General features: G+C 34.8%; 2 protein-coding genes across 6 annotated transcripts in view; one reads left to right on the top strand and one right to left on the bottom strand.

Moving 5' to 3' along the window:
* LOC149939564 (dyslexia-associated protein KIAA0319-like protein) overlaps nt 1-10,448 on the bottom strand; it is a 29,853-nt gene extending 19,405 nt beyond the window's left edge. For 2 of the 3 annotated variants that reach the window (XM_090177456.1, XM_090177454.1), the window contains exons 1-11: nt 10,253-10,448; nt 9,018-9,163; nt 6,682-6,972; nt 6,536-6,614; nt 6,228-6,459; nt 6,025-6,172; nt 4,285-4,385; nt 3,863-3,950; nt 2,770-2,862; nt 2,567-2,699; nt 2,413-2,477 (exon numbers count right to left, since the gene is read on the bottom strand). In XM_090177456.1, the coding sequence (XP_090033582.1) occupies nt 2,413-2,477; nt 2,567-2,699; nt 2,770-2,862; nt 3,863-3,950; nt 4,285-4,385; nt 6,025-6,172; nt 6,228-6,459; nt 6,536-6,614; nt 6,682-6,972; nt 9,018-9,114 (1,327 nt within the window). In that variant the 5' untranslated portion in view covers nt 9,115-9,163; nt 10,253-10,448. The remainder of the gene's footprint in view (nt 1-2,412; nt 2,478-2,566; nt 2,700-2,769; nt 2,863-3,862; nt 3,951-4,284; nt 4,386-6,024; nt 6,173-6,227; nt 6,460-6,535; nt 6,615-6,681; nt 6,973-9,017; nt 9,164-10,252) is intronic. The other variant, XM_090177455.1, reaches the window with a different exon arrangement.
* A 2,482-nt stretch (nt 10,449-12,930) lies between these two features.
* The window catches only part of LOC149939563 (protein phosphatase 1 regulatory subunit 21), a 74,240-nt gene continuing 61,258 nt past the window's right edge, over nt 12,931-25,912 (top strand). For 2 of the 3 annotated variants that reach the window (XM_090180073.1, XM_090180072.1), the window contains exons 1-2: nt 12,931-13,014; nt 14,380-14,461. In XM_090180073.1, coding sequence (XP_090036199.1) covers nt 14,390-14,461 — 72 coding nt within the window. In that variant the 5' untranslated portion in view covers nt 12,931-13,014; nt 14,380-14,389. The remainder of the gene's footprint in view (nt 13,015-14,379; nt 14,462-25,912) is intronic. The other variant, XM_090180074.1, reaches the window with a different exon arrangement.

Genomic DNA, 25,912 nt, shown 5'->3' with positions numbered 1-25,912 from the left:
GGCGCTGCGCGCCCCCAGCGCTTGAGCGAAGCGAGTGCGCGGCGCCGTCAGGCGCCAATACGGGGAGTTTAGTAACGTCTTTTACGTGTTTTGGAAGTAATTATCTTCGTCGGGTTGTCGCCTACACCACGGCTTGTTACTGTTTGTTTAGGTTTCCACTCTACTAACTTTTTAACATTAAGTTAATTAATTTAATTATCATTTTCGACCCAAAAACCAAAGTTTCGTAATCAACGCGTCAAGTGCTACATTCTCCGCCACCCAAAAATACAAAAACACGGTAATTTCCTACAATTAGTACATTTTTAACATTAAGTTAATTAATTTAATTATCATTTGCGGCCCAAAAAAATTAGTTTCGTAATCTACGCGTCAAGTGCTACATTCTCCGCCACCCAAAAATTCAAAAACATGGTAATTCCCTAAAATTAGTACATTTTTAACATTAAGTTAATTAATTTAATTATCATTTGCGGCCCAAAAAAAATTAGTTTCGTAATCTACGCGTCAAGTGCTACATTCTCCGCCACCCACAAATACAAAAACACGGTAATTCCCTAAAATTAGTACATTTTTAACATTAAGTTAATTAATTTAATTATCATTTGCGGCCCAAAAAAAATTAGTTTCGTAATCTACGCGTCAAGTGCTACATTCTCCGCCACCCACAAATACAAAAACACGGTAATTCCCTAAAATTAGTACATTTTTAACATTAAGTTAATTAATTTAATTATCATTTGCGGCCCCAAAAAAAATTAGTTTCGTAATCTACGCGTCAAGTGCTACATTCTCCACCAAAAAAAAACACGAAATTACATGAGGCCGCTGTAGTGCAATTTTGCCTCGCACTGTCCATAGGTGGTTTCTTCTAACTTAACTTATCGTATATACTATTCTCCACCACACTTCCCGCTTTCGTTGCTATGCAACGAGTTTTGAAATTTTTAATGTTTAGGCTTGGTTTCTCTTTCAGATATAACAGTCACCAGCCAGATTTCCCGCACGGTGCTGATGAGTTCCAAATAGAACAAAACCAGTCTACCGTTGGCATTTCTGGCTATTTCATTTATTTAGTATGTAGTTTATTACTTGAAGATCTATTTGATACGAGATTTGCGTTTTTTGTTTGCTCGAAGACCTATCGGTACGAGTTAGTAAGTTTTTTAATTCATTCAAATTTGTTTAGGGTTTAGCTATATTATCCCTTTCAACTATGGACTAACCTACTTTTTCGCGTATTTTTAGGTGGTTTCTTCTAACTAAAGGAAACTAACCTAACAATACCTAATTTCATATTGGGAAATATATATTTTCCCAAAATGGGATACAATAAACACACATTTAGAACTTCTCTAATTAACTGAATAAGGTGGGAGACATGTTTCGCTATAGGTCAAATTACCAGAAATTAAAAGTTAACATGCACAAGGGTTCTTTTAACTAAGACATTTCTAACCATAGATAATACATATCTTGTACCCAGCGTTTTATGATTGCCAGTTTGTTAATAAAGCAAGTGTTCCTAAAATGTCACTTTTTTCGAATATAGGCCATGTCACTGGTAAATAGTGACAAGTAATGGCAAATTTGACCAATAATGGCATATAGTGACAAATAATGGCATATAATGACAAAAAGGGGAAAAATAATTTTGTACTCTTAGAACACTTTATTTGCTATAACGTTTAGCAATGAATAAAATAAAAATATTTAATTGTGCTTTACAAATGTTTCAAAATAGCCAAACATTTTATATATTTATGTGAAAAATATAAAAAATAGCCCAATGATATTTCATACGAAAAATCTATTAGTATTTTTACTTTTTCTAATATTTGCGACTATATGTCAATTTGTCACTAAAAATCATTATTTACCATGACACTTTTTGCTACTATTTGCCACAATAAATGTCAGGTGGTATTTACCACCCCGGAACACTGTAAAGCAATTAATCATTTTCAGCCCAGGACTTGTGAAAAAATGGCTTACATCAGTGGCTGTAGTGTACCATGGCAACCATAGAGCTAATATTTCCTGAATTATGGTAGGAACTGCACACATGCGGTGATTTTTACTAAAATTTATGATATTTATATTTTATTCTAGCAAAGCATTTTGGCAATGGGAAAGTCAAAATGTTTGATAACACAGTTTCATCAAGTTCAGCGCATGAATCTGTTCAGTAACAATGGCGGCTACTGTAATAAAGAGTGTCCAACCTTTTTTTTTTTCATTTTAGGAAGTAGAAGTACAATAAAATGGGCGTAACTGTCAGAAATAACAGGGTATGACAGATGGTGTATGATGATAAGAATATAAGGTGCCCCTGCACCCATTACTAAATTTCCTAGATAATTAATTCATAGTATCCCACCATAAACTTTTATTGCATTGAAAGTTCCATACCTTTCATTACAGTGACATTGGCAAAAGTACAGTTCGATAAACCTTGGGTATCAGTCACAGTTAATCTATAATTTTAAATTATTATGTACAATTTTTTTATATTTTAAAAAAATAGAAAATTTTGGTAAATTAAAATCTTTTTGAAACCACTTACTTAAACCGGTAAAAACCCGGAATCAAATTTTTAAGTTGCAGAGTTGGAGTATCGTTCAAAGGAGCTTTATAAGCAATAGGTTCAGCAACAGCTTCCCAGTGATATTTGATTATTTTATTGTTATCTTTACTGACTGTTTAAAAATAAAAAGAGAAAAATAAGGAAAAAGTCAAAGAAAACAAGTCTTTCAGCCATAGAATTACATGATCCATCTAGTACGGTGTCACGATTTGGAAGCTGAACAGTCACATTATCTGGTTGAATGACAGCAATTGGTGGAATGTTGGCTTGTTTGGCTACAAGAATTATTTTTATCTTTTGTAACTTCTCAAAAGTTAAAATACACAATAGTAGAATAAATGCAGAAATTTTAGCTTTTTTAGCAAGTACATTGTAGCATAAGTAACATAATAAATATAAGTACAACCCTTTCTATTCTCACTACTCTAAATTCTTTAATGATAGTTGTTTCGCCGATGACAATATAAATCATTATAAGGCTATGGACTGTCAAAACCCCTGACTATTTAATTTACGATTATATTAGCCAGTTACTTTAAAATTTGAGACTTGAACGAGTTTTCGTTCGTATTTATAGCTACCAATATAATTAACCAGTTTTTTATCTGGAGGAAAGTGATTTTCCAAAATCCCCAAGCTCACCCCTTTCATGGGGTAGGGACAAACAAATTTACAAAAATATCACTTCTTTCAAATATTGCGCATACCACTGATATAATGGTAAATATTAGTTTATTTTGTATAATATTATGTGAAATTCCGAAAATCATTCAAAAAAGGAATATATCAACTTTAGAAGATTTTAAACTTTATTTTCATTACTCTAATATACTCTACTAATCTGTTCCAAATGTTAAAACTACATTTATGGACATAAAACTTTTAAGTTTTAAATACTGTAATAATTCATGGAAATACATTATTTACCACTTCTCTCATTTTATACCCTAACGTTATTTACCCCCTGTTAAATATCATTTCAAATCCCTAGAAGTAAAAACTTAAAAATAGAAAATGTTTACTATCTATTAGGTCAGTGGAAACACAAAATTATGCAAAGGGAGAATGAATGGGGAAAGCAGCCTGTATCTGAATTCGCTCAATCAGCCATTTATTCAGATAGGCCACTTGTGTCACCCTATAGACAGACTCGATTGTCAATTCAAGATTATTCAACTACATCAAATTAGACCATCTTAGTTTTCTATTAGTTCCGCAATTTATCAAGTTAAAATTCTTTCAATAAAACAAGCAATTGTTGAAAACAGTAATTACCTGGTAAAACAGTGACATTAACTTTGCTTTCCCCTTGAGCACCATTTCCAGTAACTGACACCTTAAAAGTATAAATTCCAGGACTCAACTGAAAAAGAAATGTCAGTCATTATGCAACAAAAATATTTAGCATAGCACAATACACATGGGCCTTTGTTTTGTGTAAATTAATTTAATTTGGCTTCTACTATCAGTAACAATCATATTTAACTTAAAAGATATTTTGAATAACTAATGTAATTTAAAAAAAAATTATACAACAGAATCATACCCAAGTCATTGAATAAGGCAATTATGCCAAGCTGACTTACAGGAACTAAGGGTGGTTGCGTCACTTCAAATAATGCTTGTAATTTTACAGCCTAAAAGGAACTAATACTTACGAGAACTTGCCATAAATGGCAATAGAAAAATTTATGTACCTTTGAAAGTTTCAAATTAGGAGTATTTTGATCTTCCATAGACCCCGGTTCATTTCCATCATAGTGGGAAACCAAAGTCCATTCAAATTTATATGAATCTCCTGGAAATATATTTAGCATAAAACAGCTATAAAGGACATGCAAAGACCATATTTTTCATCTCATATGAAGAAACAACTTTAAGAACTAATTTAATAATCTATATTAATAAAATTAATTAATAGGGATGTATTGAACGGTTCCACCAGCCTCGAAGGTAAGAAGAATGCAGGACTCCTTCTGAATCTAACTCGGGAAATAAAAATTTTGATCACTTAGTTTCAAGGCATCATCGCCCCTTTTTTGGAGTCACAAAGAGATAATTATACATATATATACGTACATATATTTTTACTGAGAAGCAATTTATACAATTACAGAAGTATATTTTAACCAAGGAATACTTCGGCACATGTTTTCATACCAAAGTGACTGAGAAAAATCACACCTTGCGCAGAAATCAAACCTACGACTTTTCGGTTACCGTCCCAACACCACTACCATTGGACTACCAAGGCCACGAGTGTCCAATTGATGAATGACTTGATCGGGTTTGCTTATTTGATAGGACACATTTAACCCGTTGTTACTACAGGCTATCAAGAACTTGTTATAATTATAGTTAACTTCAAAATGCTACGGCATGGTCAACCACGGATCAAATAAGCTAAGCTGATTGAATCATTCATAAATTGTATGTCCAAGGCCACACGTGAAAAGGCCTTGAACCTCCAATTTATGAATGACTTGATTGGTTTTGCTTATTTGATGGGATACACTTAACCCCTTGTTGACTACAAGCTATCCAGGACTTGTTAAAGTTCGACTTCAAAATGTTTCGGCATGGTCAACCACAGGTTAATACCAGAGTGACCAAGAAAAATCACATCCCCTCTCGGGCAGAAATCAAACCTACGACTTTTCGGTTACCATCCCAATGCCACTACTATTGGACTACAGAGGCCACTAGTGAACCGGCCTCGGCCATAAAATTTACGAATGGGGGTTTGCTTATTTGATGAGATACATTTAACCAGTTGTTGACTACAGGCTCTCAAGGATTTGTTATAATTATAGTTGACTTCAAATGCTATGGCACGGTCAACCACGGGTTAAAAGTACCCTGTGAAATAAGCTAACCCAATCGAATCATTCAGATATTGTATGTCTAAGGCCTGTTCACTCGTGGCCTCGGTAGTCCAATGGTAGTGGCGTTAGGACAATAAACCAAAGTTCATAGGTTTGATTCTTGCTGGAGGTGATGTGATTTTTCTCAGTCACTCTGGTATGGAAACATGCGCTGAAGTATTTCTGGGTTAAAAGAAACTTCTATACTTTTTAGTAGTTATCGAAACTAACATTCTGATGGGCTGTGTTTATCGTCTCGGGTGGAACACATAATTATCATTGTCAAAAAATACATTTTTCTGGGTAGCAAATAGTATTTCCGTCTTTTAATTTGAGTCTAAATTACATTTTATATTGCACAGGTAACATGAAATGTGGGACTGCCCATTTTTTCATTTTATATATCATTCAATCGGATAGTGTTGATTGTAAATTATTGAATCAAAATAATATTGACCATTAAAAAAGATAGCCATCTTCAGTAGCTGAAGTATGGTGTCTTGTCTATGTAAATGAGGTTTATCGGACCTGTAAAGCTTAAAGAGTAGAAATAAAAAATAAAAAACACAATACCATCTGGAGGTTTAGGTAGAGCGTAGGCTGATATTGTAACAGAATTTTCTGGCAAGTATAAAATTTTGTCATCACCAGCAGATACCACAAGATGTTTAATTGCAACAGTTGATGATAATGACGATATAGTAGTAACTGGTAGTAACACCTGAAATAAATTTAATATTAAAAAAATAATAATAGTAATAAAAATATACATTTACTTCATTGGTAATAGCGGGAGGTTGACAAGCACCATTTGTATCTCGGGAGAAATCACTTTTACATTCACATAAGCCATGTCTAGCGCGAGTATTTTTCGTGACACAAATCTCATTTTCATTGCAATCTTCATAGATTCCAAAAAGACAGGCCTTAATTTTACTTTCCATTAAAATTCCATGGGCTTTTGATTCATCAGCACCTAGTTCACTTTGAGATACCTCGTATGAAGGACTGTAAAATGTAAAACAAATCAACGTATCTTTATTTTCCTTACACAGAAATACTTTGCATTAAAAAAAAAACAAACCTTTCAGAAGTGTGATCATTTTCCAAAGAGGAATCAATGTTGTCAGAGATATGCATATAGGATTCATTTAAGTCAGATCCTAAGAAAAAGGCATGTATATCGTACCTGTGCCCATCAAATTAAAATAAATGATAAAAGAAAATTACCCCCTACACGAATCCTAACCATATAGGCTTGATCAAACTTTTCTCCAGTTCTAGGAAGTGGATCACAAGCTTTATCGCTTGAGCATGTTATTAAATAACATGTACTATTGAACATAAATACAACATCACAATTATCCCTTTGACAGCATGCCTTCACACAATCTGGCAAAGTAAGCACTTCCTTCACTTTTTCATAAACGCCAGCTGTTGTGTTACCCCAAGGTGTTACATGATGATCAACATATAAATCCGCGAAATCAGATCTTGGGCAGTCAATGCTTGGTAGTTTGTCTATAATGATAGTATGAATGAAAAGTTGCAAGTTATAAGATACATTTTTAGGGCATCAAATACTGGTATTAGAAACAATATACTAAATTTCGATTGATTGCACACCTAAGTAACACAGAAAAATATAGTAAACTAATGATTAAGTTAACCATAGAAGAAATATATATATTAGTTAAAGGGCTAAATCATTTGAATTTAATTGCATGAGTTTCCAAAAAATGAACAGAAATAATGGTACGCAAGAGGACTAGCTATTAGATTTTTGGCTAACATGTCCTTCAAAAAAACTACTTTCTTATTTAAAAAATACAAGGTCCATTAACAAATAGAATACAAGAATCTAATCCTTTGAAATCACAACAGAGAGGCAGTATTTTTATTATGAACCTCTAGTACAGGTCCTTGAAATGTTAGATTTTTCTAAACGCCTATACATGTTAGAAAAATCATTATAATTTCTTCAATTTACTAATTTAATTTAAATTGACTCATTGCTATAAAAAATTACCAGATTTAAAACTAAATATTTTCATTTGATAAAAACACAGCCAAGCAATATTCTCATTTTTCCGCGATTTATCTCTTCTCAGGTGGTACTGCATAAGGTTGAATCTAAAAATATTAAAACCAGAAAACCCTTGAAATAGGATAAGTACCTAGAACGCTTATTCGAATTACTGACAGCCTGCCGATTAAATTCCGTAGCCTCACACACGTTTCCAAACAGCGGAATACAGAGGTACTTCTCTGATTAATAATCAAATAATAATAATAATCAGCTAAGCTAATAACCAAGGCAATACCCTAGGCCTAAGTCATCGAGTGACTTTTAAAGCCTTTAATTCCGGTGGCCGGGTTACAATGCGTAGGAGGGTGGTGGCAAGCCCTGCAAGCCATGCGAGCCAACAGCTCCCTACACTAACTATTACTATTACTATTTCTAAGGAGAAAACTATTTTGTTCTCATGTGGACCAGACATGCTGCCGTGTTTTTAGTGTGTCATGTACCGGAGTGTGTTCTCTCGGAAGAAAAAATTAAAACTGGTAAAAAATATGAACTTATTGTAAAAAATGGACTTATCAATAAAATATTTGGATAAGCCCTCTTCCGAGTAATTTTTAAGCCTTGATGAAGGACTCGGGTACCCGATTGAATACCAGAAACACATCTTACTGAAATTTTTTTTAATTTTGGGATTCTTAGTAGTGATGGGCCAAAACCGATATCATACCCATACCACGATTAATAATTTCAGTTAATTACCCCATACAGATTTAAAAAATAAAAATACTGATTTTTTTCCAATATTTCTAACAATTTTCTCAAAAACAAGGCAGATGGCCCTGCTAGCCTTGAACTATGGCTTTGCTAATTTGGCTTACACAGGTCCGCAATTATTTAACATGTTTACCACACATGTCCACTAAAATATCATTTAAATTACAATATCGGTCAATACTAATTTCAAGTAATTGAGTAACTGATCTTTTTGTAAATGTACACCCAATTTCTCGAGTGTGTAATGGGTACCCTTGGATTAAAACCATACTGCGTTCTCCGCGGGGTGCTCGTGTCGCGCAGACTATGGTCCTGCCCTTCATGCGGACAAAACTTCGCAAACACTCCTTTGTTCCCTCGTCGGTCCGTGACTGGAACGCGCTGCCTGACCATTTGAAGTGTCTGCCTCAGCCGAAGTTCGGCCCGGCACTTCGGGAGTTCCTCGGTTTGCCATAAGTGCCTCTGTGTGTTTAATGATCATTTCATTTTATGTTTCTTTTCTTGTAAATTTGACTATTCTTGTTAATCTGACTGTATATACTTTTTTTTTTTCTGTATGTCTGCATTAAGTCACTACTATGTACCTTATCTTTTCTGGCGTGATGGGCACCGCCTTTTGCCAGTTAATAAAACTTAAGAACTTTTTAACATTTGAGATATTTCAACAGTTAAAATCCTCCCAAATCTCACCTCTGAACATTCTATGCCTGAAAGTGTAATTTCCAGGTGGTGTGAAAAAACTATCAATAAGATAAAGGACACTTACCTCTATATACTTCAGCAAAACAAATGTTGAAAGTAATATTGGAGAGATAAATGAAACCTAAAATGTGAACAACCTTCTCCAAACTTAAGTTAAACATTTTGAGTAAATTGCCATTTGTCTTTTTCACATGTAAATCTTTAAAGGACCTAAAATTAAATAAGAGCATTTTATATAAATTATCGACTACACAGAATTTCCATGTACAATATTGTAAATATTTTAGGATAAGGTATTGATAGAAAATAAGGGACTTATCATAATAATCTGAAAATTTTAAAAATTAAAATTGCTACATTTAACAGTATTTTGTAAATGGTTTCAATGTTACATGGGTTATATTTTCTATAAATATATTATATAGAAGCTGAGAGTGCTGTGTTAAAACGCAGGAGTGTATTGTAAGTTTGGTGGAAAATAGCTACATCTTCACTTATAAGTCCAATCATTGGTGTCTAATATTCATTCTGCCTGAAAGAGCTTCTGGTTAATTTGTCTCCTTTGTTCATATGGTCATAGTGTAAATATACAATACACTAGCATGTTGTAAAGCACCGACTGGTTTATATAAATGTATAAACTTAGTTTGAAAATTAGGCTTGCTAAACTGCAGTTGCATGGCACAAGACTCAAATAAACATAAGTATTTAATTGAAAAAAAAAATAACACAAAGAGTAAACCTTTATGAGTTGAACCATTCTCCGAAATTAATGTTAGTGGGTGAATAAATTATATCACTTTGGAATGGTAAACTAGTGAACTCAAAAAGGAAGAAGAAAGAGACCACATGTGATGAGTGCAATGTTTTCCATTTATTTGTCAGTAGTTAATCCACCAATCTGAAATTCTGAAGAGCTCACTACAATAAGTTTACATCAGCCTTAATGTTAATTTTCATTTGAGATATACCTTTCTGTGAATCACAACCGCAAACTCTAAGTCATAATATCGTTGAAAGATGTGGCAATCATACTCAGCAGCTTAATGTATCAATTTATTGATTCTACTACCGTTTTCCGATCTTTCAAATTTCGCGCTCAATGATATCAAATGATTTTGGTTAAAACTATTTGGGCCTAAATCGTAAGAAATATTTATAATTTAAGTATGACTTCACAAAATATTGTTCTATTAATATTTTAAGATTTCTAATAGGTTTACCAAAATTATAATTCTGGAAAGTGCAATTTATTTTATACTAAAACCAAGCTGTAAACGTTTAAAAAGATAATATTACCTTAAACATTCTACGATGCCTTACAATTCATTGTCGTCTGCTCGAAACGTTTTTAATTACAAATAAGTGCTAGACGTAAGCACGGCCAACTTTGATTTCTCGCGCATCTCTCGCGCTACAGCGGCCATCTCATTCGTTGACGTTTCTGTGTTAACCTATGAGCAAAAGATGTGTATGACGTCAGCGCCCCTAGCGGATTATTATTTTTAGTATAGTTTTTACATTGAAGACAATATAACAACCGAGCGTGGCGCTGACCTCCTACACATTTTAGTACAGTTTATAGGGGGAAAATCCTTGCTCGCGGAATTTCGACGAATGTGTTGGCCGTAGTAGCGCGAACAGCGCGTGATCAAAGTTGGCCGTGACGTAAGGCTTTAGTCAGTAGCTGAAAACTATTCGTGAATTCTGAACCGTTCAACCAGTCCCCATGCGCACTATTCGGCAAAAAAATTCTAGAACTACCCAAATGCAAACTATTGGCAGACAAGAACCTCTTGTTGAACCGTTCGGAACCGTTCTAAATGGTACCTGCTCAAGAGCAAGTACTGGCCGGAACTCAAGGTTGAAATCTCTAAAATTCGTCTGCACATCGGGCTGCGTACGTCAAATCGTACGATTCTAATTTGAATCACAACTATTCGTACAAAAGTTCTGAACTATCCAGAACTTTTGCGTGACGTCACAGCTCAGTCCTAGGCCGTTCTCTTAACGGTTCAGAACTCACGAATAGTTTTCAGCTACTATGTAAACAGGGCTTCCACATTTGATGTCTTAAATTTCCCTCTGGCGATAATTTCATTTAACAAAAAATCCCTTTTATCCCATTTTTGGATTGGAAATACCCATTTTTTATCCCTCGCTATATTTTGGAGCTTTTAGTACTAATTTATATAAATATTCAGTTTAATTCTGAAACGAATTCCAAATATAAGGTTTTTTTTGTACAAAAGTACTTAAATTTAAATAATTTTACAAAAATATATCCTCAAAAGTCGCAAATGGATATGTAGATCATGACTTTCATTATTGTCTAACGTATTGGAAATTTATTTTACACCTGTGACTCGTAACATATCCATGGACTAAATATACATTTAGAGTACGTCTACAACAGGCTATGTTATCAGAAAAACTAAAAAAATCCCTTTCTTCCCGTGCTAAGAACACTTTTCCCTCATTTATTCCCCGCAAAATGACGTTTTCCCTCACTTTTCCCGTATTCCCTCTTAAATTGCATTATTCCCTTTTAGCATTTTGGAAGGTTGAAAAATCCCGGAAAAGGAAAAAAATCCCCGCATGTGGAAGCACTGTATGTAACAATAAGTTTTATTTTATTTAAGCACAAGATTTTGTGACTGAAACCTAGGAGCAACAAAACACAAGGAGAACACAGCTAGCCTTTAAACACGCTAACGCAGTGTTGTGTACAAATTTCATTGGACGATTCTTTACGCTGCACGTTTTACGGGCGGGAGGGGGGGAGAGAAGACAATTACCGAATTATACCCTTCCGACGGCAGCAGACCCTAAGCCGTCTAACCAATGAGAACTGTACACAAAAAATGCACGACTTTTGACGGGTTGCGTTCTCCTTGTGTGGGGTGCTGTGTTTGTTGCTCCTAGCTGAAACGATTCTAGGTGGAACATGAGGTGGCGTAACGGCGCTAGCTCCTCCGAAGTTGCGCCTATAATCTAGCGTCTGCTACAGACTAATTAAAAAGTCATAAAATCATTTCTTCTTCAAAAAATCTTATCAAAATATAAGCAAACGATTCAAAAATTATAATAAAATCCAAGTATCATTATTTAAGAAGTCAAATTTACGAATAACGACGAGGAAAGACTAATGAGGCGGCATATTCTGCCAAAGTACTGCGTTTTATTCTAAATATAATGAACGGTCCTATAGGCGTTTAAGTAAAACATCTTCAAGGAAATCTCCTAGAAAAATTATTTCCGAGAGCCAGGACCTGCAAGTTACTGTTTATATAGTAGCATAAGTCTATAATATTATCCTATAAGTTTGTCACTTTGGGGAATATTTTACTGAGAGCTAGACAAAATAAAGGAGTGACGTTACCAGAAGTAGAAAATCTCCCCCTAGCGAGGCTCTGTCAAAGGCTACGTGTGACGCGTTAGCAAGCGGACAACAAACCGTGACGAAGCCCGTAATGCCGCCTGTCTTGTGAATCAGTGCCGCTGATCCCATGGGGGCGGCGGGGTTGAAGCCCCATTGGGAAAAATCAATGGGGGCTTTGCCCCATTGGTAAAACCGCCGATGTTAAAGGCCGTTTACTTTTAAGCATCCGTAACAAGAAAGTGTTGCTAGCAGCCTCATTCCCAGTTTATTTGTGAGCTTCGGCCCCCATTGGGAAAAAAAGCAATCAGCGCCACTGTTGTGAATAACTCGCAGTAAAACTTTTGCATGTGAAGAATAGGAAGTGTCACACTTATTTTAAAATGTTATACACTTATGATAGTAGTAGTTGAAATAATGAAAAAAAAGCTACCTAGTTAAAAGGAAACACTTGTTGCCTACCGTACAGGTGAAAAGTTCGGTTTCCATTATTTCAACAAGTACTAGGTAATGGATATCGGATATATTACTTCTTGGCGATTTCCTTGAAGAAGTTTTATTGAAGCGTTTATTTCCGAACAATTTATTGCAAATGGTGTCTATGAGCTGTCTGTTACAAGGTTTCTTGGTCGTCTGCAAATGTATCTGCTCAGCAATTGATCAATCATCAATGCCTTAAGTTGTAAGATTTTCTGATTTAACATATTTATTTTATAGTTTTATTTGATAATTATCGTATTTTTAATAAATTATCAATTTAATTTTATAATTTTTTATAAAATCGCTGTTGAAGATTGACGTATCTAATATTTATTTTAGATAGTAGCCTTGACAGGGAGGCGTATATTCCATTTAGTGAACCCCTGCTTAAATGATGCTTCATTTTTGTGGGCAATCTTTTTTATAAATTAGTATTGACTAAATTTATACTGTTCATCCGTGTGCCTTCAAAGTTGTTCTTTATATTTAATGATTTCATAGCTGCTAAGACTATCTGGCCCTAATTATCCTGGATAAATAATAAATAGCCTTCTCCTCAGGACTGTCATTGCATAAGAACCAATTGGGCAAAATCCAGGGAGGCTATTCCGTAAAAATCAAAAATTATGGTCTGTCAAAAATGAAAATGCCTGTGTGCAGAAGAGGCAGCTATCAAAATATCAAACTATCGATAGTATTGGTCTAATTCAAAATGGTGGTGGTCTGTAATGTCGATGTAAATGATTTTAATTAAATACTTCGACATTTGGTTAATGGTGCCAATTTAAGTCTTGGGCACTAAATATAAACAGGCATTTTATGTCCGCGTAAGCATTTAGTTTATAATTTGATTAAAATACCAGATATAGCATAACATACTTTCACTACGTAAAATTGAACTTACACAATCCATAGTTTGATATTTCAATATCCCCCCCTTCTCCACATTGTTTTTAAATTTTTGATTTTTACAGAAAAGCCCTCTAGGGGCCTCACATGACCATAGGGCTTTGTACAGGGATGGTTCCATCATTTTTGGGGTTAGTAGAAGCCTAAGTGTATTTATCAAGAAAGAATGTTTGATAGGGGTAACTCCATTAAAGGCTTGATTTCTAAATGTGCATTTAATTGGTTTCCAGCAGTTTGAAATGTAGAATATCAAATTATGTAAGAACAGTGTACAAATGCTTATTTATTGTGAAATAACCTAAAATCAAATCTTGAAAGGCTCCTATCTAAATCCAATACTGTAAAGTTGACCCTGTTCTTCTTTACCAAAAAATAGTCTGGTGTTTTTATTCTTCGCTCCAACTAAGTACCATTCATAATACAGGTTATAATTCACCATGTTATTACATAGTTTTAACTTAATAATAATAATCAGCTAGGCTAATAACCAAGGCACCACCCGCCCAAGTTGTCTAGCGACTTTTATTGCCTTTATTTTTCTGTACATTTAGATAGTTTTTATTATATATATATATTGTGAAATTTGGTTGTGATAAATTGAGTTATTTGTTTCCTTCCTACTGTAATTAAAATTAATTTTTGAAATTTAACTTAACAGGTGTGAATAAATGGACAACTCTGCTGCTAATGGAGCAGATTTTGCTTTAAAATATCAAAAACTTGCTACTGAATACTCAAAGGTAATTGATGTTGCTAAGCACTTAATTTTCATGCACTCACTTAATCTGTTCTTATTTCTAGCACTTACTGTATTGTTAATTCTCTGGGGTTAACTTAATTACTTAGGGCTTAATATTCTCAATCGTAAACCTTAGATATTAATGCTGTATATTTCTTGGAAATCTGGAATTTTTTTAATAGCTTTATTAGTAGGTCCTCTTTAATAGATACATTTTTCCCCATCGGGGCGATCCGCGTTGGTGTTTTGCTGATATCAACTTTTCTATTAAATTTTTTTATATACTTCCAAGGGTAGGTTATTCCCTATAATAATCTTAACAGAAAAGGATGACATTTTTTGATAAAATTGATGCTTTTCGAAGGAAGTTGCGAGAAACTTGACCCACCCACACGTTGGAAATGCTTTATTTACCCGCAATAAAACCATGTTTCACGTATCATTAAGATATTATTGTTGTATCATATATAAACTGATTGTTTAGTCTATGGAACAGTTCAGTTAACACGGCCTGATATTCTTTTTGCTGTCATAGCCTTGTCGCAATTTAGTAGCAACCCGGGAAATACACAATGGGCTTGGTTGTGTCACCTTGCACGGTATCTTTACACAACATTTGACGATGGACTGATTTATAAGAAACACCCCGATCCTGATCTACTTGTCTACAGTGATAGTGACTGGGGCTCAGATAGAGATACAAGGAAATCACAAAGCTGGTATGCAGTCTTCTATGGTTCCTGTTAAATATCTTGGCGCTCCGTGAACCAGAAATCAGTATCCCTATCTTCAATGGAAACCGAGTTTTATTCAGTCTCTGAAGCAACCAAAGAACTCTTATGGTTTTTTACCAATCATTGAAGAACTCAGAACTTTTGGTGTTAGTGTTGGGATCCGACAATTCTTTGTGATAATCAAGCCACAATATTTTTCGCTCAAAATAGTGTAGAGAAGCAGCGGTCGAAACATATTGATGTGCGTTTTCATTTGGTTTAAGAAGATATTGATAGGAATTTGTTTAAATTGTTGTATGTTCAATCGCAATATAATGCTGCTGATATCTTAACAAAAGCTTTAGTGAAACATAATTTTATGAATATTAGAAATTTGCTTAATCTGGGTTGTTAATATGTTGTTAGTTAATTGATTAATGGTTTGTTGTGTTTAATTTATATGGTTGCCATTTATATCAAAGAAGGGGGAGTGTTGTTGTATGAATATATATAGTCTTTGCCATAAAGGTCATATATAAGCTGATTGTTTAGTCTATGGAACAGTTCAGTTAACACTTGTCTGAACTGAACTGAGCTGGTGTAGTTCTTCTGCTGGTGGCAGACTGTATGTGTGGCACTTCTCTCCCAGCCTTGGTAACGGCAAGCTGTAGATATGTAAATAAACTTATTTGGATTTTACTTCAGTTTTATTTATTCAAGTAGTTAAATGCATAGAGACCCCAACAGATAATATATAGTACCTATGTCCGCCCGCACCTTGCCTACTGCTCAAGCATTTGGTACCCTCACCTAGTCAAAGATGTTGACAGACTGGAGAGGGTGCAGCGGAAAGCCACGAAACTTGTCTCGGGTTTATGTACCCTCCCCTACCACGATCGACTTAAACGCCTGGGCCTCTTGTCCCTTTCTGATCATCGACTTCGCACTGACCTAATCGAAAGCTTTAAAATAGTTCATGACCTCTATGATGTGGAGGCCGACCGATTCTTTACGATTAAGTTGACTGGTCATCTGCTTCACTGAGTGACTTAGAAGCAAAATGAAATACTTTCAAAATATGTTACACATGTAAAAAAATACTTGACCCGAACAATGCTATCATTTTTGACGGGTTTCCCTACAACCCAGTAGAATTATGTGGGGTGATTAGTACTTTTGTCTCGCAGCAAGATGAGCCTGGTTTGATTCTGTTGTGTGGATTTTTATGACAATAATAAATGAATAATTAAAATAAAGGTATATTTAATTATAAATGAACTTGGTTAAATATATATATATAATAGGTTAAAGTGCCAATAAAGACATCTTGCAAAAGTAAAAGTTGAACAATTATACTAAGCAGAAGCCATCAGTGAAAGTTAAACCAGCAACTATGAGATTGTGCGGGAAAATCTGCCTCTGCTATCTGTTATATACCCACTAACTATATGGTGGCGCCATCACGCGACCAAAACTTGTACTACGTATGTAAACAAAACTGTCTCATAAGTAACTGAGTGAGACATAAGTAAGTATTATTGAAAAAAATGTCAAAGTAACTTGAACGAAATGTTTAACAACAGATTCCAACTTGTGGCACTGGGTGAAAACTTGTATTTTCCATAAAAAGTTGTAGAGGTTAATGATAATAATTAGAGAAGGCTAGGATCAACTAACACAACACTCCACACAAGGAGAACGCAACCCAACAAAAGTCGTGCATTTTCTTGTGTACTTACATTGATTAGACGCTTTACTGCCTGCTGCTGTCGGAAGGGAAAAATTTGGAAATTGTCTTCCCCCTTTCTGTAAAACGTTGAGTGTAAAGGTTTGTCCAATGAAATTTGTACACAACACAACGTTAGTGTGTTTAAAGGCTAGCTGCGTTCTCCTTGTGTTTGTTGCTCCTAGGTGTAGGGAGCTGTTGGTTCTCGTGGCATCAAGGGCTTATCACTACCCTTTTAAGCATTGTAACCCGGCCACCTGTCTGAGGCATCAAAAGTCGCTAGATGACTTGGGACTAAGGTGGTGCCTTGGGTATTAGCCTAGCTTATTATTATTTTTATTATTAAATCAGCTGAGCGACTTCGATGATTGAAGAGATATGCCGGTTGTGAATGTACAGTTTGTGAGACAATGACGACTACTATGTCTCAAGAAAAATGCTTATCCAACGATAAAATTAAAAGTCAAATTATTGACATGCTGCATGGAAAACTAGAATTTGAGGGTTTTCTAACAAAACCAGCTGATGAAGATGCCGATTTGCTTGTGAAAACTGCAATTGAATCATCGGAAAATAACAGCTATTCAATTATAGTAAGCAAAGATATTGACATTTTAGTCCTGTCGAGTGCTTTAGCATCATCTCGACCTAACATATGTCTATAGAAACCAACCAATAGATGTATTGTACCTCAAGTACCAATCTTCCATTAAATGTACTAAATAATATATTGTTAATACACACTTTTAGTGGATGTGATTCCACTTCTTTATTTTTTTGGAAAGGCAAAATCCTGAGGCACATTCTTATGGTATCAAGAGGGGGGGGGGGGCAACTTTTTATTGCAGCACTTTATGGAGGCAAAAGTGATGAAATTACACTTGACAAACTCAGGTCTCAGATTTTTGCTAAATCTTGACCAAAAAATAATTTCAATCTCGCGACATTGCCTCCAACTCAGGCAGCTGCATTTCCGCAAGATTGGGGTTGGAGAAAATCTAAATATGGCTTAATTGCTTCCTATCACCTCTACAAAAGATCCGTCTCCTCAGAAAATTCTGAAAACTATTTCATGCACGTGTTCAAAAGGCTGTAACGCAGCTTGTGGTTGTAGAAAAGTTGAGCTCCAGTGTTCCACAATCTGCATTATTTGCTGAGGACAATCGTGTTCAAATAATAATAATAAAATGGCTTTATTGGAATCATCTTTTAAGTTTGCATGAAATGCACATTAGAGATAAATACAAAACTAAAGCAAGGACCGGAAGTAATGAGCAATACCGTCTACATTATGAAGAACATTATAAAATTTAACGTAATAAAGTTTCTAAATAAGAAAGCTAAAAACGAATATTTCAAATCAGAACTAAGTGATAATAAAACCTCAAAACAGCTATGGAACTCAATAAAACCCTATATAAAATCGGGAAAAACAGAGACAATTACAAGTATAACTAACAATGGTAGACTATATGAAAGCCCACAAGAAATAGCGGAATGCTTTAATGAGCACTTTCTGAGTGTGGTGGACAAACTCATTTATTCAAACCTTAAATTAAACAAAACAAATCAGCAGAAACTAGCAATCAAGTAAATTTTGATAAAACGGTTCTAAATTAGTTTACGCAAGTAACGGAAGATCAAATATTCAAACTGTTGAAAAAAATCAAGGTGAATAAGGCAACATCTCCAAAAATCATATATAGTTTGGCAGCTTAAATAATTAATCTCTCATTCACAATGGGAGTCTTCCCTCAACACTGGAAAACTGGCAAAACTATCATGGCATATAAAGAAGGACCTAAGGATATTCCAGATAACTATAGACCGCTTACAGTCCTGGCCAGCCTCTCCGTGATCTGTGAAAAGGTGGCAAATAATGATATCTCCCAACACCTAGAACAAAATAATGCCTTATATATCGGTCAGTCAGGCTTTAGGCCGGGCCTTCAACTACTACTTCAATCTTCAATCTCTATGAAACAATTATATTGAACTTGGATAAAGGAAAATACGTCATAGATTTATCTAAAGCTTTCGATACTGTGCAACATGATATTTTACTATGAAATCTTTAAACAATTCTATGGGTAACGAGTATGCTGATGACAACGCTATTACCACTACTAATGAAATCCTAAACGTTGCAATTAAAAATATGGAGGAGGATATTGAAAATTTGACTACTATGCTAACTTCAAAACGACTATGTCTCAACCCGGAAAAGACGAGGTTCATGATCTTCTCGCCAAATAGAAATAAGAAGATTGAAGTGCAGGGAATACTGAATATCTCCGCCGACACAATTGAAAGGACTACTGCTATGAAGTACTTAAGTTTATGGATTGATGAGGACTTAGCATGGCATAAACACATATCTTACTCTATAAACAAAACTAAAACGAGGATGTGGTTGCTGAGACCACTCCAATTTCATCTTAATTCTGAAACCCTCAAGATTCTCTATAACGCCATCATAAAGCCTGTTCTAGATTATGCCAACATATTTTTTGCAAACGCAAGTAAGAATGAACTTGGAAAGATAGAGGCGGTAATAAATAAGGTGGCCAAATTCATTGGCAAAAAATCTAAATACTGCTCACTGACTGAAGCTAAACAGATTGCAAATATAAGCACCTTTAATCAGTTGTTTAACTAATCTTCTAACTTTTATGCATAAAAAAAATAAAAAATCCCCTCAAAATGTGATAAACTGGTTCATAGGAAATAATTTAAATAATAAGACTAGAGGTACAGAACTAAATTTCTATTTCGCTAAACATTTAAAAAAAATAAAAGTGTAAAAGAAAGAGGAATCAAGGGCCCTGTAGTTTAAAGACAATTGACTCTCTACTAAAATTTAAAACTGAACTTAAAAAGTACGTAACACAAGAAAAGAATTTCACTCTCCTATGTATTTTCCAACATTCTACGTGTTGACCGAAGATAGTTATCTGTTTGACTCCTAATTTAATTTAACTTAAACTTGAATCTGAAATTGGACTCTCTTGTAACTTAAACTTGAATCTGGACTCTTTTGGGGTGCTTTTTAGAGGGACATGTTTCCTTGGATACGGTACGTGATAGTTCAAGTTTTTAGTAATCACCTGTTGGAGCATTGTGATTCCCTTATTTGGATCTGTCATACTTTTTCCTCTTTCTTTTAGCTCATTCTGTACTGTATTGACAAAGTCTTCAATTTTCATTTTCCTATAATTTCGACCAGCTTTTCTTGTTTTTTGATTTTGGGACATGATTTCCTCCTTATTAGGCTTATTACGCTATGGTCAGAGATTCCCGTATGAAACACATTGACATCTAGTATCCTATCTGGAGAATTCACATAGTCATGGTCTAAGAGGGTTTGACTGCCAGTTGTTACTCTGGTAGGGTTTTTAATTACTTATTTAAAATCCATTAAAGTGTTTAGTAAGAGCTTTGTTTTTGACGCAATTGGTTGTGCCATTATGTTGAAATTCGTGTCGCCCATTAAAATAATTTCTGTATTCTGTTTATTTCTCACACTATCAAGTTGATATTTTATTTCATCCATGTAATTTTTGATCAAAGGATATTGGGTTTTTAGTATTTTTATTTAGGACATTCACAACATTAAGAGGAATTTCGTTTCTGTAATATATTGCCTGTCCTCGTCTTAATTTATTGTTCTGTTCTTCTCTAACATAAGACATGTTGAAGAAAATTATAGTTACGATGAAGAAATCGATTTTTAACTGGTTCGTCTCAATAGCGAAGACACCCAAGAAAATTTTCTCTTACGCAGACCAGCTAGAACATATTTCAAATGAAGAAATTGAAAAAAATCACCATCAACATTGAAGTGAAAAATAAATACAAATCACTTGTAAAACATAATAAATTAAAAAAAACATTCACCCTTTATTATATTTATATTACAGGAATCAATAAACATGAGAAAAGTCTCCAGGGCCCAATCTTTTTAGCCAAGCATATCAACCTTTCAAGGGCCCAATGTGGCCTGCGCAGTATAGGTTGGGCTGACATTGTCCTAAATAATACTTTTGCATGAGTGAGATATCAGGCCTACTTACCTGGGAACTACTTAAAGTTCGTTTAAAGTTTGTATTTGAGACAAATACCAACTAAATATTAACCAAAAACCTACTTAAAAACAACTTTACACCAATTAGACTAGACTTAGAACCAAATTTAAACTTACTTAATAAAGACCACTTAAAGCCAACTTAAAATTTACTTAATAAACAGTATTGTGGGATAAATAATTGACGAGGGGACACAAGATAAACTAAACGAATTAACGTTATAATGTTAATTATGAAAATCCAAATGTTCAAAAACACAGAAATACCATTTGAAAATATATCGCGGGGGAGATCCCTGTTTCTCCTTGGCCATCTTAAAAGCGCCTTTTTTGTTGATGCCCCTCCTAAAACTAGGAAAGACGTGTTACTAAAACTTAAATCCCTCAAAAACTTACAATATGCTCATTTCGCTATTACAAATTTCCAAGAAATAGCCTAGCGCTTGGACACTAGAAAACACTAGCCTCATTTGGGAACTCTTATCTGGTGGGTAACTGGTAGGGCTTTACTGGTGAGAGAGACATAACCCTTACCAAAAAATAAGTTGGATTTCAGTTTGAATTTAGTTTGTATACACATTATTAGTTGTTATTGAGTTGGTATTAAGTAGGCTCAAGTTGTCAGCATATTTCAAGTTACTATTAAAGGGGTAATAAGTTGTTATTCAGTTGGTAGCAAAATACTGCTTTTGCTAAGTTTATAATTAGTTGGTTTTTAGTAGTCAGGAAATTACAATATTTTTAAGTTGGTTTTTAGATGTTTCCCTAGTAGGATTTAAGTTGCTTTTAAGTAGTTAAATGTAAATGTTGATTCTGGTTTAGTTCGAAATAAGTTGATTAATAAAGAGGATTTAAGTTATTTTTAAGTAGGCATTTGTCCCAAATACAAACTGAAAACCAAGTTGAAATACAAGTTGTCGTAAGTGGTTTTTAGCCAACTTATTTTTTGGTAAGGGAAAAGACATCCCTTACCAAAAAATAAGTATAATGTGCATACAAACTAAATACAAACTGAAATCCAACTTATTTTTTGGTAAGGGATAGCCCACTCTCGCGTACCCCAGAAGCTGAGATAATCTGCTGAGATTTCGTAGAAGACTAGTTTCGTAAGAAATTGTAATCACGATATATATATATATATATATATATATATATATATATATTGGTGAAAAGAACATTTACAAAGATCCAAATGTTATTATAATTATAAAATTACAAATACGAATATTTACATTTTGACTCTCCAACAAATCAAGATGGCATTATCCCCAAATTAGAAAATTGGCCAAATCCCCTACGTATCATGAAATATAGAAAACCACGACCTCAAGTTACCCTGGAAAAGGATGAAGTCTGAACAGAACTCTCTGCATCAGAAAAACTAATCGTCAACACTAATGAGGAAACAACTGAAATTAAGATGCTCCTCAGTGGACTTAAAGTTGGTCATATAAATATACACAGCCTGCTACCACATCTGGATGACGTTATCCTTCTTTTAAATGACTATGATTTTGATATTATGTGCATCACGGAATCATGGCTAGACGACTCCCTGACTGACAACTTATTACATATCAATGGCTACAATCTTCTTCGAAAGGACCGACCTAGAAATCGTTGGGGCGGTCTATGTATTTACGCAAAGGAAAAGCTCAACCTACAGCCCTGGTCCTCGCCAAATATTGTCAACTTTCCAAATGACTCGCACATTGAAATGCTTTGGTGTCAATTTACATTTCTTAAAACCCTACCTATCCTCATTGGGGTTTGTTATTGTCCGCCAAACATTCCAGTTCAACATTTTAACGATTTTCGACCACATATTGAATCGATTTTAACTAATGCTCCTGGTGAAATTGTCCTGTTGGGAGACTTCAATTGCGACCTTAGACCGCGATCTAATTCCAACAACACTAAAGTTCTCCAAGTAGCCACTGCAACTTTAAAACAAGTAATTAAAGAAGTTACATGACCAATATCCGGAACATTAATCGACCATATTTATATAACTCACCCGTCTTGAATCATTGATAGTGCCATGCTTCCTTTCTGCGCCTCTGATCATTTACCTGGATACTGCGTTCGAAAAATTACCCTATCTAAACAGCCAGACCCGGCACTTATCGCTGACAAATCCTGAAAACTTTGTTGTCACCTTACAAAGTCAACTAAAAAACAAAGGTAAATCTAAATCTCTCTGTTGGACTCTTCAATCCTCAGTAACTGACACCTTAGATATTTGCGCTCCACAAAGATCTATTCGGGTGCACGTTGGTCTCCCACCGTGGATCAACGACTAAATAAAGCAAACTAATGCACCTAAGAAATCACCATGGCCACCGAAGAAATCCTAATGATAATAATCAACATAATGATCTTTGTAAAATCTTTCGAAACCAAGTGACTAACCAACTACGTTCTGCTAAAAAATCATATTTTAAAAATGAAATTAATAAAAGCAAAAGAAATAATGCTAAAACTTGGAAAGTCTTAAATCAACACACCAAGCTTAGATCAAAGAGTAACATAACTGAAATCAAGGACCAAAGTGGCAACTTATACACTGCACCCGTACAAATAGCGAATACTCTCAACTTACACTTTAAAACGGTTGCGGAAAGATGTCTGTTAAACCAAGTATCGACAATTACTACAAGTATCCCAACCACAATTCTAAGCAACAATGTAACATTTACCTTTAATGAAATTGACATGCAGACAGTGATTAAACTACTGAAGCGTATCGCCCCTAATAAAGCAACTGGACCCGATTTGATTCCCCCAAGATTATTGAAGGCAATGGGTCCGATATTAGCCCCTTTTCTTCTTTCTATAATAAACAATTCTTTTAAAACCTCAAGCTACCCTGAGGAATGGAAGCTTGGACGGGTGATTCCACTTCATAAGGGAGGAGATTCTACGGATCCAGATAATTATCGCCCAATCGTTATCCCCCCCTGTGCCTCAAAAATTTTGGAATGGGCTGCGTTAGAGCAAGTTCTCTCGTTTTTAACAAGGAATAAATTACTTTACAAGCATCAATCTGGCTTTCGCCCAGGCTACTCGACTATAACTTGTGCGACATTCTTATTAGAATACATCGTTACTAGATTGTCAGCGGGGCACATAGTGGGAGTCGTGTTTATCGACCTCAGCAAGGCTTTCGATACAGTTAATCACATAATACTTCTTTCGGAACTAAAAAACCTTGGTTTCTCTGAGGAATCGCTAAACTGGATTGAATCATACTTCAAGGGCAGAATGCAAAGAGTAGACCTAGAAGAACACTCACCCACTTTTCTTCCAATTAACCATGGGGTCCCTCAGGGAAGTATCCTGGGACCGATACTTTTCTCGATATATATTAATGGGGTACATTTAGCCATATCCCAGGATTGCACCTTACTACTCTACGCCGATGATCAGGCTCTTAGCGCCTCTCACCCGGACCCTCAACTTTTAATTAACAATCTCGATGATAATGTTCTTAAGCTACAGAAAAACCTGTTCCAGAGAAAACAAGTACTTAATTCTACCAAATCATTCTTTATGCTCTTTCATAAGAAAAATTCTTTTGACTTGGACGGTTTTCTGACTCTCCCTAATTCTACACTAAAAAGGGTGACAACATTTAAATACCTCGGCTTAGAATTTGATGAACATTTAACTTGGGGTCAACACATAATTAATACTTATGAAAAAGTAAATAAAAGGTCTTGGATTATTCGATCTTTACGACCTAGCCTTGATGTAGCAACGTTAAAAATGACTATGGTGATGTGCTGTATGTTTCTGCCTCATCAAAAAAACTAGAAAAACTACAAATACAACCAAATAATATATGTAAAATTATTAACAGTCAGCCTCGACGATCTTCCGATACTATGGCCCGAAACCAGTTATCAATTCTTCCTCTTGATCAGCAAAGGTATCTACATCTTACGGTCTTTATGTACCTAATATTTAATGATCTGGTCCCAGACTATATTTCTGAACTTTTTCACAAACCAAATTCAATTCATCATCACAAAACCAGAGGTAGCCAGCGTAATTTTTATGTTGAAGAACTAGATACGAAACTTCGTAATATTTCCCTCAAGAGCAGAGGCATAACACTATGGAAAAAGCTTCCTTCATTTATACAAGAGATCAAGGGAACTAATTTGTTTAAAAAAACAATTAACGCAACTATCACAAATTGGTTGTGTGTATACTTTGTAAAACATTTAATTTAATCATGTATAAATGTAAATGTAAATAGTTCTGGACCCCCTTGGAAATCAGTTCGCTGAAGGGGATATCCAAAATAAAGCTTCACTTTTATCAACAAAGTCATTAGGACCTTTTCGTAGAGATTATTATAGGAAATAATCTATCCATTCAAAGTATGTAAAAAATATTAATAGAACATATGATATCGGCATAACGATTTTTCCAAGATGCCAGCCAACGAAGACTTCCCCTGAGGGAGGAAATTTTTCTATTAAAGAGGACTTACTAATAAAGCGATTAAAAAAATTCCAGATTTATGATAATTATTTCCTTATTTGGAATTTTTTTATCACTGTCGCCTGTCTTAATATCATTAAGGGCAGATAAATAATAAAATAATAATCAGCTAGGCTAATACCCTAGGCACAACCCTAGGCCTAAGTCATCGAGCGACTTTTAAAGCCTTTAATTCAGGTGGCAGGGTTACAATGCGTAGGAGGGTGGTGGCAAGCCCTGCAAGCCACGCAAGCCAACAGCTCCCTACACTAACTATTACTGTTAACCTCAACAAGTTTTTATGGAAGGGGAAACCAAAGTTCTTGGGGGAAAACCCCTTAAGCAGCGGCCAGGGGCCCCCTAGCTTGATATATTCTTAGTTAAAAACTGCCACAACAGAAAAAGTAAAAGAATGAATATTTAATATTATTAACCTAT

Source organism: Leiobunum rupestre, chromosome 6, assembly GCF_980474605.1.
Source record: "Leiobunum rupestre chromosome 6, qqLeiRupe1.1.hap1, whole genome shotgun sequence".
Lineage (NCBI taxonomy): Eukaryota > Metazoa > Arthropoda > Arachnida > Opiliones > Sclerosomatidae > Leiobunum > Leiobunum rupestre.
The sequence above is the reverse complement of the archived record's forward strand: the minus strand, read 5'-3'. Positions and strand labels throughout refer to the sequence as shown.